The 14,214-nt window shown below is 36.8% G+C and overlaps 1 protein-coding gene across 1 annotated transcript in view; it reads right to left on the bottom strand.

Moving 5' to 3' along the window:
* Positions 1-9,140, bottom strand: part of parp4 (poly (ADP-ribose) polymerase family, member 4) — a 40,291-nt gene extending 31,151 nt beyond the window's left edge. Inside the window, 10 exon segments of the mRNA XM_074657795.1 lie at positions 1-76; positions 1,560-1,730; positions 1,902-2,039; positions 3,147-3,305; positions 3,893-3,997; positions 4,088-4,166; positions 5,144-5,273; positions 7,206-7,434; positions 7,546-7,673; positions 9,003-9,140. The exon segment at positions 1-76 is cut by the window's left edge and continues 76 nt beyond it. Of these exon segments, the coding sequence (XP_074513896.1) occupies positions 1-76; positions 1,560-1,730; positions 1,902-2,039; positions 3,147-3,305; positions 3,893-3,997; positions 4,088-4,166; positions 5,144-5,273; positions 7,206-7,434; positions 7,546-7,671 (1,213 nt within the window). The 5' untranslated portion in view covers positions 7,672-7,673; positions 9,003-9,140.
* Positions 9,141-14,214: the final 5,074 nt, after the last annotated feature.

Here is a 14,214-nt window from a genome sequence, read left to right as displayed (position 1 = left end):
CACGGTATTTCCCCACACAGGAAGGCGTGGAGCTTCTCAGGGTCATCTCACTCACGTTCAGAACATCTCTGATTAACTTGACAAAAAGAAACGATCGTGTTCGTGTTAGCCTGGATATGCACAGGGGACAGCGGTGACTTTGAATTATGGATGGAAGGTAATGCCATGTATTTCAGTAGTGTATGTGGGGGGGTCAAACAAAGTTCAATGCATTTACTGCATTATCTATACATATTTTGTGGTCAAACAGTCAAAATGTGTTACTGTGCTACACAATAAAATTGTTTAAAAAAAAAATAAGGCAAATTAGGTCATATTATTTGATAACAGCAGAGGTTTGAATTACCATACAATAAATGTTCTGAATGCAAATGTGTATACATCCTCTGTTGAATTAAAAACTTAAAATGTTGAAGAACTAAATGGCTTTAGAAGCTGTTTAATCCCTCAACTGAAAAGAAAACAATATGGTAATGTAACAATATCAGATTTGATCTAAACTGACAACTCTTAGTGTGTTTATGAGTATTCACCAGCCACACCTGACTACATACTAATTGTATACACAGTATATACTGTATACTAATTGCCCTAGTATACCGTTTATGTAGTTAGTATACAAAAAAATCAAGCACTTAAATGTGTTATATGAAGAGGAGATTATGTGCGTTGATGTATGTCTTTTTGAATGACACTATAAATTAAACTTCATAAATAGACATAAAGATGTTTTTTCAAAGACATAATAGTCAGTTTTTTGTTTTCTTGGGTGTTCACAAAGCTGTAATTGAACCTTTGCTAAGCACATTTCGATCTTTCGGAGGTTGGAGCGGGCACAGTTTGAAAGCTAGAGTGACGATACTGCCATGTCATACTAACTTGACGCGAAGGAGGCTAAATAACGCTCCAAACTTACACACAATTTTGGTGAGGTAATAAACTGGCATATATGCCCACTCCCATGTTGATAAGAGTATTAAATACTTGACAAATCTCCCTTCAAGGTAAATTTTGAACAGATAAATAATGTGCGATTAATCGCGATTAACTATGGACAATCACAATCATTAATCGTGATTAAATATTTGAATCGATTGACAGCCCTAGTAGAAAACGTAACGTTTCAGAAACGTGTACATCTCCTTCCAACCTCTTCGGGTAACGAGTGTCACTATTACACGTGTGCCAGGCACAACGTTTAACCATAACTAGCTCCAAATCCACAAAACCACGATGCATGAGAGTCTATGGAGCACAGCCGTATAGTTGTCGGACCCTGGTCGAAGCTGGCCAACGCTACGTTATGATTGGCCCGTCTGCTTTCGAGGGGCGGTACAGTTAAATTTTTTGAAGCTGTAAGTAACCTCTGGATTTCCTTTGTGGATTGCATTGTGGGACAAAAGTGTCCATCAACGGCACACAACACTGGCTGTGGGTATTGTATGTAGCATTTGTGCAAATGAAAGACCTTTCAAATCATGATTGATTGGTTCTTTACGTCTGTATATTTGTCTTAGTGTAAGTGCTCGTGAGTTGTACATTTGTGTAAGTTCTGTTACCTGACAGAGGTCCAGTTTCTGAGAGATGAGCTTGGCATAGGGAGTAAATGGGTTGGGCGGACTTGACGGCAGCAGGGTGTTAACCTCATAAAGGAGAGACACCACCTCAGTATGATTTTCCTCCTTCAGCTTCCTCTGAGCCTGAAGCAACAAGCCCTCCACCCTGCTCACCTACACACACACAAGACATGGAGCACAAGCGTAATTGTAATGATATTCATGATTAGACTGTCTCTCCTGGAAGGGGAAACAAACAACAGGCTAATGGGACAGCTGATGTTGCTTTCAGTAGTTTGACAGCAGACTGAGATTGTGCAGAACAATCCAAAGAGAAAGCCTTACATCATTGAGGCTCAGCTTGTCCATCGAAACTTTGAGGATGTTGCCGAGGCGGCCCAGGGCCTCAGTCCACAGCAGCTCCACAAACACCCCCACTTCTTGTGATACGCTTCCTGTGTTCAGCTTCTCCTCCAGCAGCAGCTGCCGGTCAAACACGACACATGTAAATCAACTGATCAGCTCATTAGATTCAGCTACACAAGTGTCCAGCAGCAATGACTCCTAAGTGACTTAAAATCCAACAACTCAGACCATAAAATGTGTGCAGAAAACACAGTAAACCTTACATATAAAAAGTAGAGATCCGCCTCTCTCTCACATTTTAATTCTATAGGGTCAAATAAACTCTGAGTCTATTTTATTATGAGGGGTTGCTTTTAAAGTTGGCGTAGTATGTGATGCTTATTAGGCTGCCACAATGTCAATATAGTTAGTCACAGGTATGTAAACCTCAAGACACTTATGTAGTGTAAGTTGCATCATGATACGATATTATATTGATTCTTTGGGCGACGATACGATATTTGCTGATATCACAATTTGATTTTATTCCATTCAGGGGCCTGTGATCGATATGAGATGATATCATATGCTCATTTAAAACAATCGGTCGCATTTATATCAACTCATAAAATATCATTACTGGGCTCTTACAGACATTTGAATGAAAATCTATTATTTTTCATAAAAAGATTAAATATAAAGAGGATCTTAAAGATGATACGCAGCAATGTTTTCACTTTGCACCGATGATATTGGATCATTGAATCGATATATTGATCTAGATCGATGTATCACACCTATGACGTACTATTATAGTTTGTATTGTTGTTTTTCTTACTATGGTGACTATTATTATATTATATAATGCATCATTACTAACTTCAATATACTCTACTAATGTGTCAGGAAATTTTGTGAATTCATTGACTCAGCATGAATTATTGTAAAATCAAAATAAAGAAATATCTTAAACATAAAAAAAAGGAAACACATTTAAAAAAGCTACTGGTTGGCTAGAAGTGGTACTTTAGCAATATCAACCACATGCTGGTACTGTATGTTCAGATCTGAAGAAATTACAGCTACTTAAACATGCAATAAAATCATGCAATTATGCTAAAAACTAGAATGCCCACAATTCCTTTGCAGCAAACCAGGGAACTGCATTCTACGTTACGGTACGGTACCCTTCTCATAATTTCCTGCAGCTTCATGTTTCTTGTCAGTAAAATGTGTAAAACTGACCTGCTGGAGGGGGGCGGACACCAGGCTCTGGCCGGAAGGAGGGGTGTTGTTCCTCAGCTCCATACCAGAAGCCAGAAGGGTCTCTCTCAGGGTCTGGTACACCTCCAAAGCTTCCTCTGAGGTGGACACAGGCACCAGCATATCCATCACCGCCACCTTCTGTTTGCACAAACACAGGTGGCTGCCGGGTCACAAACTTTCTCATTTTACAGCTAAACAGTACTCTGAAATCTTGCAGATGCCGTTAGGAGCACCGGACGACACCGGAGGACACAGAGGCACATGACTTTTTTCAGATCACCTGTCTCATGCACTACTGTCAAAATATAGCGACCGTTTTATAAAAATAACTTCTTTTTTTTTCAATCATATTTGCTCCATTTGTACCCCACTGCAGCTTTAAGTGTTATATGTTTTAAGAAGATATCATAAATAGGTCACAAAGGTAGGTCAATAAAAGGTCGAGCACTATAATATGTGAGTTTTTGAAGCAACATGAGACAAATGACTGGATAACAGAAAGGCAGCACATTATTACAGACAAACAGCACAAACAAAGATGAAGAGCAGGCAGGAAGTTAAAACTAATAAATATCGATATGACAGATATATGCAGCGGTGATTAAAATGACTTTTTGTACTCAATATGAAGCTCACAAAAATGATTATATTATCTCATTTCTAACAAGCAAGAAATAACGTCATCTGTGAGCCGACACAAGCAGTGACATTCGGAGACCTCATACCTTGGATGATATATCGTCCTTCCAGTACCTGACCACATGGTACTGCCGTCCTTCCTCTACTTTGTAACTCTGCAGCTCCAGGGAACACCAAGTGTTGCTGTTTATCTTGAGAGAAATGTATATTATTGTTAATAGTTATTCTATCACTACTGTGTTAACAGTAGTAGAAAAGCTAAACATAAATTGCAGCTGTACCTTTTCAAAGATTGAATACTTGGCCACTTGAAAATGATCCAGATACGATGGAAGATCAGGATCAGTTTCAGTATAAATCCTGTGAAACAATATACAACAAAAATGCAAAGATCAATCCAGTTTTATATATATGTCACTTGGGAATACAATTTTCTGCAGAAATGTTGATTTAGTTTTTAAACTTTTGTGGTGCGTTTTTTCCCCAGTTGTTTCTACTACCATGTGACACGGTATGTGAGTGGTGGTTATTCTACCAGAGGTGCAACTGTAGCTCTGAATGGATTACACTGAGATTTGAAGGAAGGAAGATTATCAAATCTTTTCTGGAAATTATTCTTTGTGGGCTGCACCCTCATCTGGCAAAGTGTGCCCTGCCTGTGGGAGTGGGAAAGCTAAAGGAGCAGGGAATACTAAAAGATATACAGGCTACCTATCTGCTTGATAAAGGCCTCTATTGTAGCTATGCAAAAAAGTCAAACCATATTTACAATGCTAAATAAATGTTGTTTTTTAAAAGATTGAAACTTTAACCATCTGTACAATGAATATGATTTTAATGTGTGCCATTGTAGCTGGGATTTATTTTCATTTCCTTATTTCTCTGAAATCTTTATGTTATTATTGTGGTGAACTTCCCCAAAATCTATTGTGTTCCTATAGTATACCTTTTTGTTTCCCTGAGAGCATCATTAGATGTTACTCCGCTGGGCTCACGCTTCAGTGAGAATGCACTTTCAAAGCTGGTGAGTCACGTTTTAGCATGCTCTCTCTCTCTCATCGTTGATATTTGTTTTGTTGTATGAATAAGCATATCATATAGTGATGCACATTGAGATACAATGTGCCAAGGAACCTTTCGGTCTAGCCTCCATTGTATAAACAAATCATTAAATTCGATATTAGACTAGACTATTAGACTATTAGACTATTAGACTAGAGCTGAGCAGAGCTGAGTCTGCTACACCATTGCCTCCTTCATGACCAATCCCCCTGAGTGTTAAAACAACACACTATAGTGCATGTCCAGGCTAACACGAGGATGATCGTTGTTCACACCTGTACTTTCCCAGGACATATCCGCTCCTCTCCGGAGTCTTTGCGCTCTGAGTCAGGCTGACAGAGTCCACAGGCTTGCGTAGGCCTTTGGTCGGCTTAGCAGCTGCTTTGCTCGTTGGTACTTTGGACACTGCGAGGCACAAGACACATATTCACATGAATGACACACCTCATGTCACTTGTTCTGCAATAAATGCATCATTTAAACCAGAGTACACACAGGCTATGGAAGCAAGCACCTTTCACACAGGTTAATGTAGATTCCAACAAATACACACTTCACAAAGTGCTCGTTACACAACACTGCTACAGGGTTGAGCAAACACACCCTTTATCTGACCTAACGGCTGCTATGTAGTTAAACCTGCTGACTGAGTCTACACTGTAGTTTCTAATCAGAATGTCCATATGTCAATGTGGAAACAGAAATGGGAGGACAAACCTATTGAACAACGATAAACTCATGACTTGTGTCTGTGCAAATAAATGGCGAAGAGAGGTATCATGAATCATTGAGTTGGAACTGGGTGGAGTCCTGATTCTGACTGAGTTAGTCTGCCCTCTGTAACTGGCTGAGACGGTAAGTGAATGATTATCATTGTACACAGTGTACACACCATACTGCAAACCCTGCACATTTTAAAACAACACACAATTCATTTTGTTAGATACATGTGATGCTGCTGCAGTTACAATACGTTATTGTCCAACTGGGATCAATAAAGCGGCTGTACATCTTATTTCAAAGTGAGAATATCTGTGTTTTTATTTAATCTCCAACTCTGATGCTGAGCATTTATTGTTGTGGAGTTTTCTGCACAGCATTTTCTAAATATCACCTGTCACTTACACGATGTTACATGTTATTCAGGGCTGGCTCCAGGGGGTCATATGCAGAGGCCAATCAAATTCTGATTTGCATAGCCCGGGTCCTTCTAAAGGTTTGTTTTGGAGCCAGCATTTGGCAGAAGCTTAATGTCCTTTTCTTTGGATTTTGGTTAAGTCTTCTTTGAGATTGGTGCTATTATCTTTGCCTGTGCAACCATTGCAGCTGTTACTGCTGACGCTAGCTAGTCAACTGTTCTTCTATTTTCTCCAAACAAAAGAGAAATGTGACACATGCAAAATAGATCTATTAATTGATTAATATGAATTACAAGTGAGTTTTTAAGTCTCCATGAAACTAAAGACCTGAACTTCCTGGATCAAGATGACATTTTTTCATAAACAAATAATTGTTAAATTGATGCCGATGCTCTGCATTTGTAATGGACTATATTAGAATCCCATGTACCGCTATAAACTGTGACAACCATAACGAGGTTTGTTCTTAAACCATGTTTAGAAGATTTCTTTAGAGATGTTCTGAGACCATTTTTTCCTTACCGATACCTGAACTTGTGGTATCAGCCAATACCGAGTACCGATCCGATACCAGCATGATAAAAAAATATGTAGTTATTATTATTATTATTATTAATAATATCATAATTTAACAGCTGTTTGCTACTGACCATGTATGGATAGTGGACAGTAGTTGCCAGTAGCAGCCATGATACATCTAGGGTGACAGCACATTGAAGGCTATTGTTTTGGAGCGGCGAAGAAGAATTGATTTCCGGCTAAACAAGTTGATTTCTTTTTTTCTGGGTTAAAGAATTATGGTATCCGATTGGTGCATAGGATTGCGTACTCGCCGATACCGAATTTTGGGCAGTATCGGATGCATTTCCAATACCAGAATCGCAATCGGAATAACTCTAGATTTGTTATTTCACATTTCATTTCCATCCTGACATGACAAAATTCAATCAAAACATTTCTACATCATGCATCTTTCAAAAACATACAGTAGACTACATGTTTGGCTTTTTAACTTCATGTGGACCTGAAAATCATCATAAGTCATGCCCACATAAAATAAAAAAAGATGTGTGAACAGTGTGCAGCATTTTACACGGTTTTAAGTGTACATATTATATTCGCTGCATCTAACATGTGCTTAGTATTCATCAATATCTATGTGCTTTTTGGAAACTATTACTGCCTATAAGGATAATACCTTCAGTTGAGAATATACTTCGCCACATTGAGGAGGCAGGAGGAAGAGGAGGTGAAGAATCAGAGGGCGAGGAAGCATCCAGCTTGTGTTCATCCACAGGCAGAAGAACTCCTCTCTCCAGACAGCGGTACACATAATCCACCCCGACCACTGGGGTTTGGTATTTATGGATGCAACGCAGCCTGTTGGAGCTCAGGACGGACACATCACTGGTCACTATCAGAGAGCACTGTGGGAAATGTAGGGGGAAAACAGAAAGCAAGATGTGATTTTTGCATTGGACCACTAGGAGGACATTTAGATTTTAATAACCGGTGGAGAATTGATCACATCATCCGACCTGTTTATTGACCACAAAGGAAATGTTGCCTCCATTCTCTGTTATTGCTGATTTCAGCTTCTTCTTCTCCTTGAAGGGCAAAGTTTTCAGCTCCAAAAGCACGGAGCAGTTCTTGAACACAGCCATACCTGTAAGGAGGACACACCCAAAGACGTTATCATACTACTATAGAATATAGAATATATATAATACAATGTTTACATCTGCTTATGTTGTTTCTCTCTCTCTCTCTCTTGGTGTGTGAATAGTTTAAATGTCACAAGTTTTATATCCCTCAGGGTAAAGGTAATTAAGGTATCTTAATTAAGCATTTCATATCTATTTATTTAACCTTGATTCAGTCCTCACCATCACCATCGAGTGTTTTATTGTAGCTTTTATTGGTGGATTGTGTTTTTGTGTAAATGTGTTTTAATGTGTCCTGTCTGGATGTGATATGTTGTGTTTTAATGAACCCTTTTTAACAGCAATCTTTGCACATACAAACCAAACACTAATTACTGCATTTAGTACGCAAAAAGAAGACAAGTATTATATATTTCTATTGTTATCTCGTCAACCGTACACACTGTTACAGTATGTACAATGGCACACACACACAGACACCCATACATACACACACACACACACACACACACAGACAGACAGACAGACAGACAGACAGACAGACAGACAGACAGACACACACACACAGACACACACACACACAGACACAGACAGACAGACAGACAGACACACACACACACACAGACACACACACACACACAGACACAGACAGACAGACACACACACACACACATACACCTAAAGTGCAACTTGTTTATATTTTATTTATTACATCTACCCTTCCTATTTTACAACTGCAATTATCTCTGTTTACATTACATCTATTTTTATATTTTATACTTCTAGTGTCACACTTCTGTTTATATTTATTTATTACATCCACTTTACCTGTTTTATTTGCTTTATAACTGTGTGTGTTTTACCTGTTATATGTTTTATCTGCCTCGTTTAGTCTTGTCAAGTATTTGTTTTAAAGCACTGACCAGAAGTGTATTTAATACAATAATGACAATAAAGCTTTCTATTCTATCCTACACTCTCTCACACACACACACACACACAGACACACACACCCAACACACCCACCCACTGTCACACACAAACACACACACCTAACGGAGGATTGCTGGGAATCAAACCAGGAAGTAAATCCCAGTAAACAACCAGTAAAAAGGTGCAGCACATCATCAGCATTACTTATAATAACATTAGCTCGCTGTTAAATTAGTTTTTTAAGTATATTTGACATAAAAAGACAATTAAGAAAACAAAACAGTTAAGAAACAAACCAGTTAACCCAGTAAACAAAGTAAAGGAGTCCTTAATGTCCACTAAACTGAATAACATGCTTTTATTTGCAGGTTAAATAAAGACATTTAGGTTTACTTAACTGTAAACATCCAGAAGATGCTTCTGCGGTTGTTGTCAGACAGTAATTGTTATCTTTTAGTTCTTTAATCAGATGAGAAATAGAGAGAGCTGCTGTCACTGATGCTTCCTCAGTTTAGCATCAAGCCAGCAGCACTACCCTTTCAGCTTCTGGTGGTCGAGTTTTCAAAATAAAGGTTGTGACGTCACAGTGAAATTAGGATTACTCATCATGCAGAATAGCTCCTTTCACATTGTTATTATTATGGAATATTATATTATTCTGTGTTTATCACTGAAAAATACACGTAGGAGTATTTTAATAGATTTGTAGATTCTATCTATTTAGACAGATAGATAGTAACTTTATTGATCCCGAGGGAAATTCAAGTTTCCAGCATCACAGTTCCATAGTGCAAAACATATTAGTAAAAAGGCAGTAAAAAAGTTAGTAGTGCAAAGTACAAAACAAAATATACCAGATATAAAAATACAAGGAGATGAAGAAAACTGTTAAAAATGAATATAGTGCAGGGTAACAGCCGAGATACACGACTATTAAAAAAGTGCAGAAGAGACTGTTAAAAATGAGTATAGTGCATTATTATCTGTCCTGCAGACCATCCTCCTTTGTATTGTATTTCCTGAGTATGTTGTAGTTTGTCAATGTGGAGCCAGTTTTAGATACTTAGTTTAGGTTTACTACAATAGATTAGTACTATAGTATTGCATTTATGTAAAAAGTAACTGTAAGTGTCAAATACATGTATCCTCGTGAAGTAAAATACTCAATATTTCCCTCTGAAATGACGTGGAGTATAAGTATAAAACAGCATATAATGGAAATACTAAATCTGTTGTTGTTTTGTAAGTAAAAACTAAACTAAATTCATCCAACAATTATATCTCCCTTACTGATAACACATTGATTTGAGTGAAAATAAGAAGCAAGAAATACCTGTCTTATTCTATTGTAGCTTGTCTTTATTTAGTATTATCTGGGATTTTTAATGATAGTTTTAATTGTATTTAAAAGTCCTTTTATAATGCTTTTCTTTTGCACTTTGTCTCGATGCTTTTGATGTTTTATGTTAAGCGCTTTGAATTGTTATTGAGCATGTCTCAAAATGCAGTTTCTTTGGCCTACAAAGGAATAGTTTGACATTTTGGGGAATAGTCTTAATAGTTTTCTTGCAGGGAGTGAGATATTTGCTCCAACTGCTCCAGCCGAGGACCTGTTTCTGTCTGGCTTTTACACTGAATAGAAACTCACAAGAGAGGAAGTAGTCTCACTGTGAGTTCCTCTGACTTGATCAGTGGCTGACTTCCTGGTTTAAAGCATAATGATTTCCAGTTATCCACACAGGCTGCTCTATTTACAGCACAGACACAAGATGCTGCCATGCTGCCCTCCTCTGGAGGAGGAGTTGTACTACAAATTTTAGTTTAGAAATATATTTAAGTACATATACATACAAAAACTGCTCATGCCAGGGGTACAATTATAAAGTTAAAACAAATTAAATAAATAATAAAAAAAATATAAATCTATATAAAGAAAAAGTAATATCAATTTAGAATAAATTCTCATCGGTCCATAAGAAATTTGTCAAATACATAATTAGTTTTAATTGCTCACAACATAGACAGCATTTCCCATAAAGATTTAATATTTGGAGTCAATACTTAAACATATTGTGAATAAATTGAATACTGGTTATGATAATTTAACTCAGCTTCATGATTTTTTTTATTTTTTATTATAGCATAATCATTTTTCACACACTGCAATATTTACCCCAATTATCCTCCCGTAGAACAGAATGAATATATAACATAAATAATGATAATAATAATTAATATAATTATTATTATATGCAACTTTTATAGTCCCCTGTGCAAAGAAAAACATTGATGAAAATTTGTTTGTCCCGGTTACCATAAAATATCTTAATTAAGCATTTTATATCTATTAATTTTACCTTGGTAACCTTGATATATATAATTATTATTGTCATTATTTAAAGATATGTAGCCTACATGCAATTACGTGAAGCACACATTTCCTGTTTGAACATCTCAAAATCTCATTTGATGTTTCTTTGTATAGAGAAATAGGATTACACCATTAATAATGTATAAGAATGTACAACAACATCTCCTAGCATCAACACAGAGGTAAACTCAGGAACCGCTAATACTTAAAAAATACAATATACATTATTCAGGTTATAAAGAACTGGTAAATAAAAATGGCCTGTTGCTAACTTGACCTGTGTATTTAAAATCACCAGTTTTGCTGCCCTCCAGTGGTCAAAGGTAGGAACTGCATCATATACTTTGTCACGCTAGCGTCGTTGCAGACTTTAGTAGCACTAATACACTTATCAATACTGATCATATTCTTTAGAGGTATCAATAAGACATTTATATGTTGATTTTAAATGTATATTTTGTTATAAAACAATATAAAGCTGCAGAACGTCTCTGTATAACATTAAATCAGGAGTGTCTGCTGCCCTCTAGTGGTAATATCGAGGAACTGCGACATTAAATTAGCAGTGTATAGTAATAACCATAAGCAATAATAACATGACAAATACATGATATTTTTTAGTGTAATTATTATTTAATCTTATACAGACTGTTTTTAGGAATTATTTTGTAAAAATAAAGGAAAAGAAGCACAACATCCCAATTGTGTTTTAATTTTTATTTCCTATATTGTGCAGGTAAGAAGAAGATGCAAGGGATTAACAATAAATCACTGCTGTTAAATAAAGGTAAAAGACAAAACAAAATGCTCACAGGTTGTACAAAGCAAAGAGATGACCTGTGTATTTAAAATCATAATTATTCAATGTTATACAGAGTATTTCTTTAGCGATTATTTTGTACATCCCAATAGTGTTTTCCTGTTTTATTTCAGGTTATTGTTTTTTTTAGAGAAACCGAACCAATTCCAGTTCTTCAAAGATTTAAGGACACAAATGGGCAATAAAAAATGGGTAATAAAACAACCTTTGAGTATTATAGAAAATTAACACATCCCATCAAATACATGCTAGGAGATGTTGACCTGTTTATTTCAAAACCATGAGTTATTTCTTTGTACAATTGGCGAGCATTTTGTTTTGAAGATGTTTGACTCAAAATTCTTCAATTTCACATCATTTTTTATCTTTATTATTACGCCCCAAAAGCTTGGAGACAAAACTTTCTACAGTTGAATAATTATTTTATTATTTACACATATCACAGCCTTCGTCTGAACATTTAAGTCTTCTGGCAATATTTGTCCTGTAAAATGTTGTTCTGTAGGAGAGGAGGAGGGAGTGAGGCAGCGTGTGGATGACCCATAACCAGGTTACTATAGTTTATAATAATGCAAGACAGTGAGGATAGGAGCAGAGCGAGGATCACCCTGTGGATGTTCATATGAGATTAAATAAAATTATATTTGTTTTGCAGTTAAACAACAGCCTACAGAAAAAAATACGCTTCCCGCGTCGATAAATTATACATAAAGAGTTATAAAGAATGTGTGCTGTGTTTAAAAATGTCGATAAAAGAGCCAAATGATTTAATACCCTTGTTGCAGAAATCAGACATAAGTGTGATTGAGCCAAGGTTTGCCCCGACTCTGGTTGCCTTTAAAAGCTTGATTTCATGTTTATTTCATTTCTAAATTAAAGCCAATTTAAATTGTTTGTAAGCACTTTGAAACTGCCTCAAGCGTGAATTGTTCCATATAAATATATTAACTTCGTCTTGATCATTTCATCAGAATATATCTGGCAAAATAATCGTCGAAATAAGTTTCTCCATCAAAGACAGGAGAACTGAGAGCATAAAAAAAACACAGTTATTAAAACACAAAACAGCCTGAACCTCCTGCAGTGGTGTAAATAAAAAACGATCTGGAATCAAACGATGGGAATACAAAGTTTGCCAAAGCTTTGATTGAGATACAGAGCAGTCTGGTGACTCTAGAGGTGACTCAATAAACAGTTACTGTTTTTATTTGGTTTGTTTATTTGGCTAAAAAACACAGACAATTACTGAAGATGCAAAATAGCAAATGTAGGAAGTGTTTGGAGGAATAGACGACCAAAACCTCAGAAGGTGACATAGACTTGAGACTTACTTATGTTTTGTCAAACGTATACTGTACCTCTACAATTACAAAAATATTCAAATGGCTCCATACCAAGGATATAATAGTTTTGAATTTTCAATTAGCTTTTATTTTCTTTTCTTATATTTTACTTTTGGATTTCATTTCAGTTTAGTTTTCAAGTTGTAGTTTCAGTTATTATATAGTTTGTTTTTCTTAGGGTCAACCATGAACCTAACCTGCATGTCTTTGGACTGTGGGAGGAAGTCGGAGAACCCGGAGAAAACCCACGCTGACACGGGGAGAACATGCAGACGCCACATAGAAAGGCCCCGAGCTAGGTTTGAACCTGCGACCTTCCAGCTGTGAGATGACAGTGCCAACCACTGCACCACCATGTTCATTTTTATTTTATTTTATTAGCTTTTTTTCCAATAATTTCAGTTTAGTTTTAAATTTAGTTTCAGATTAATAAAAATATTTTTTCATTGCTTATTTTCATTTTAGTTTCAGGTTACTATAATAACCCTGCTCCACACTGCATGCTGCATGCTGGGGGCGAGACATCATGATTGACAGCTGTGATTGACAGCTGCTCTGAGTGAAGCAGTCGCAGCCGGAGGCGCTGAATTATACGAGAGAAGAGATCTTTAACTTCCCATTAACCGTCACAAGTCTGTGTAATAGAACTTGTGTCAGTTTGATCATTAACGTTTATGTTATAGAGATATTATGGTTAGTTGTTGTGTCAAAACAGCTACCGTGATGCTGACGTAGCAGCTAGGTGGCTCACGTTAACAAGCTGCGGCCGTGCTCGGCTCGTGATTGGCTCGGGCGGGACCGCAATACCGCGGCTCCAGCTCGGACTCTGGCTCCAAATTATGTAAAATCTCAAGATAGCAGCTCCCGTATCCGGGATATTTTGGCTTCACTTTTGTACCGTGGGAGAAAGCGGTGATGCGTTGTAGTTTATGGTTATGACCCAGCTCTTTGGCCACAACAAACAGGAGACGCACCATGATAATGTTTTAACAAAAAGATATTGTATTAAACCAAATGAAGTAAATTAAAGTGCCAATTAAGGATTATTAACATGAGGGGTGTGGATGCCAGTATAA

The sequence above is a fragment of the Sebastes fasciatus genome, chromosome 14 (genome assembly GCF_043250625.1).
Source record: "Sebastes fasciatus isolate fSebFas1 chromosome 14, fSebFas1.pri, whole genome shotgun sequence".
NCBI lineage: Eukaryota > Metazoa > Chordata > Actinopteri > Perciformes > Sebastidae > Sebastes > Sebastes fasciatus.
Note: the sequence above shows the minus strand (reverse complement) of the source record. Positions and strands in the feature narration are given on the sequence as shown.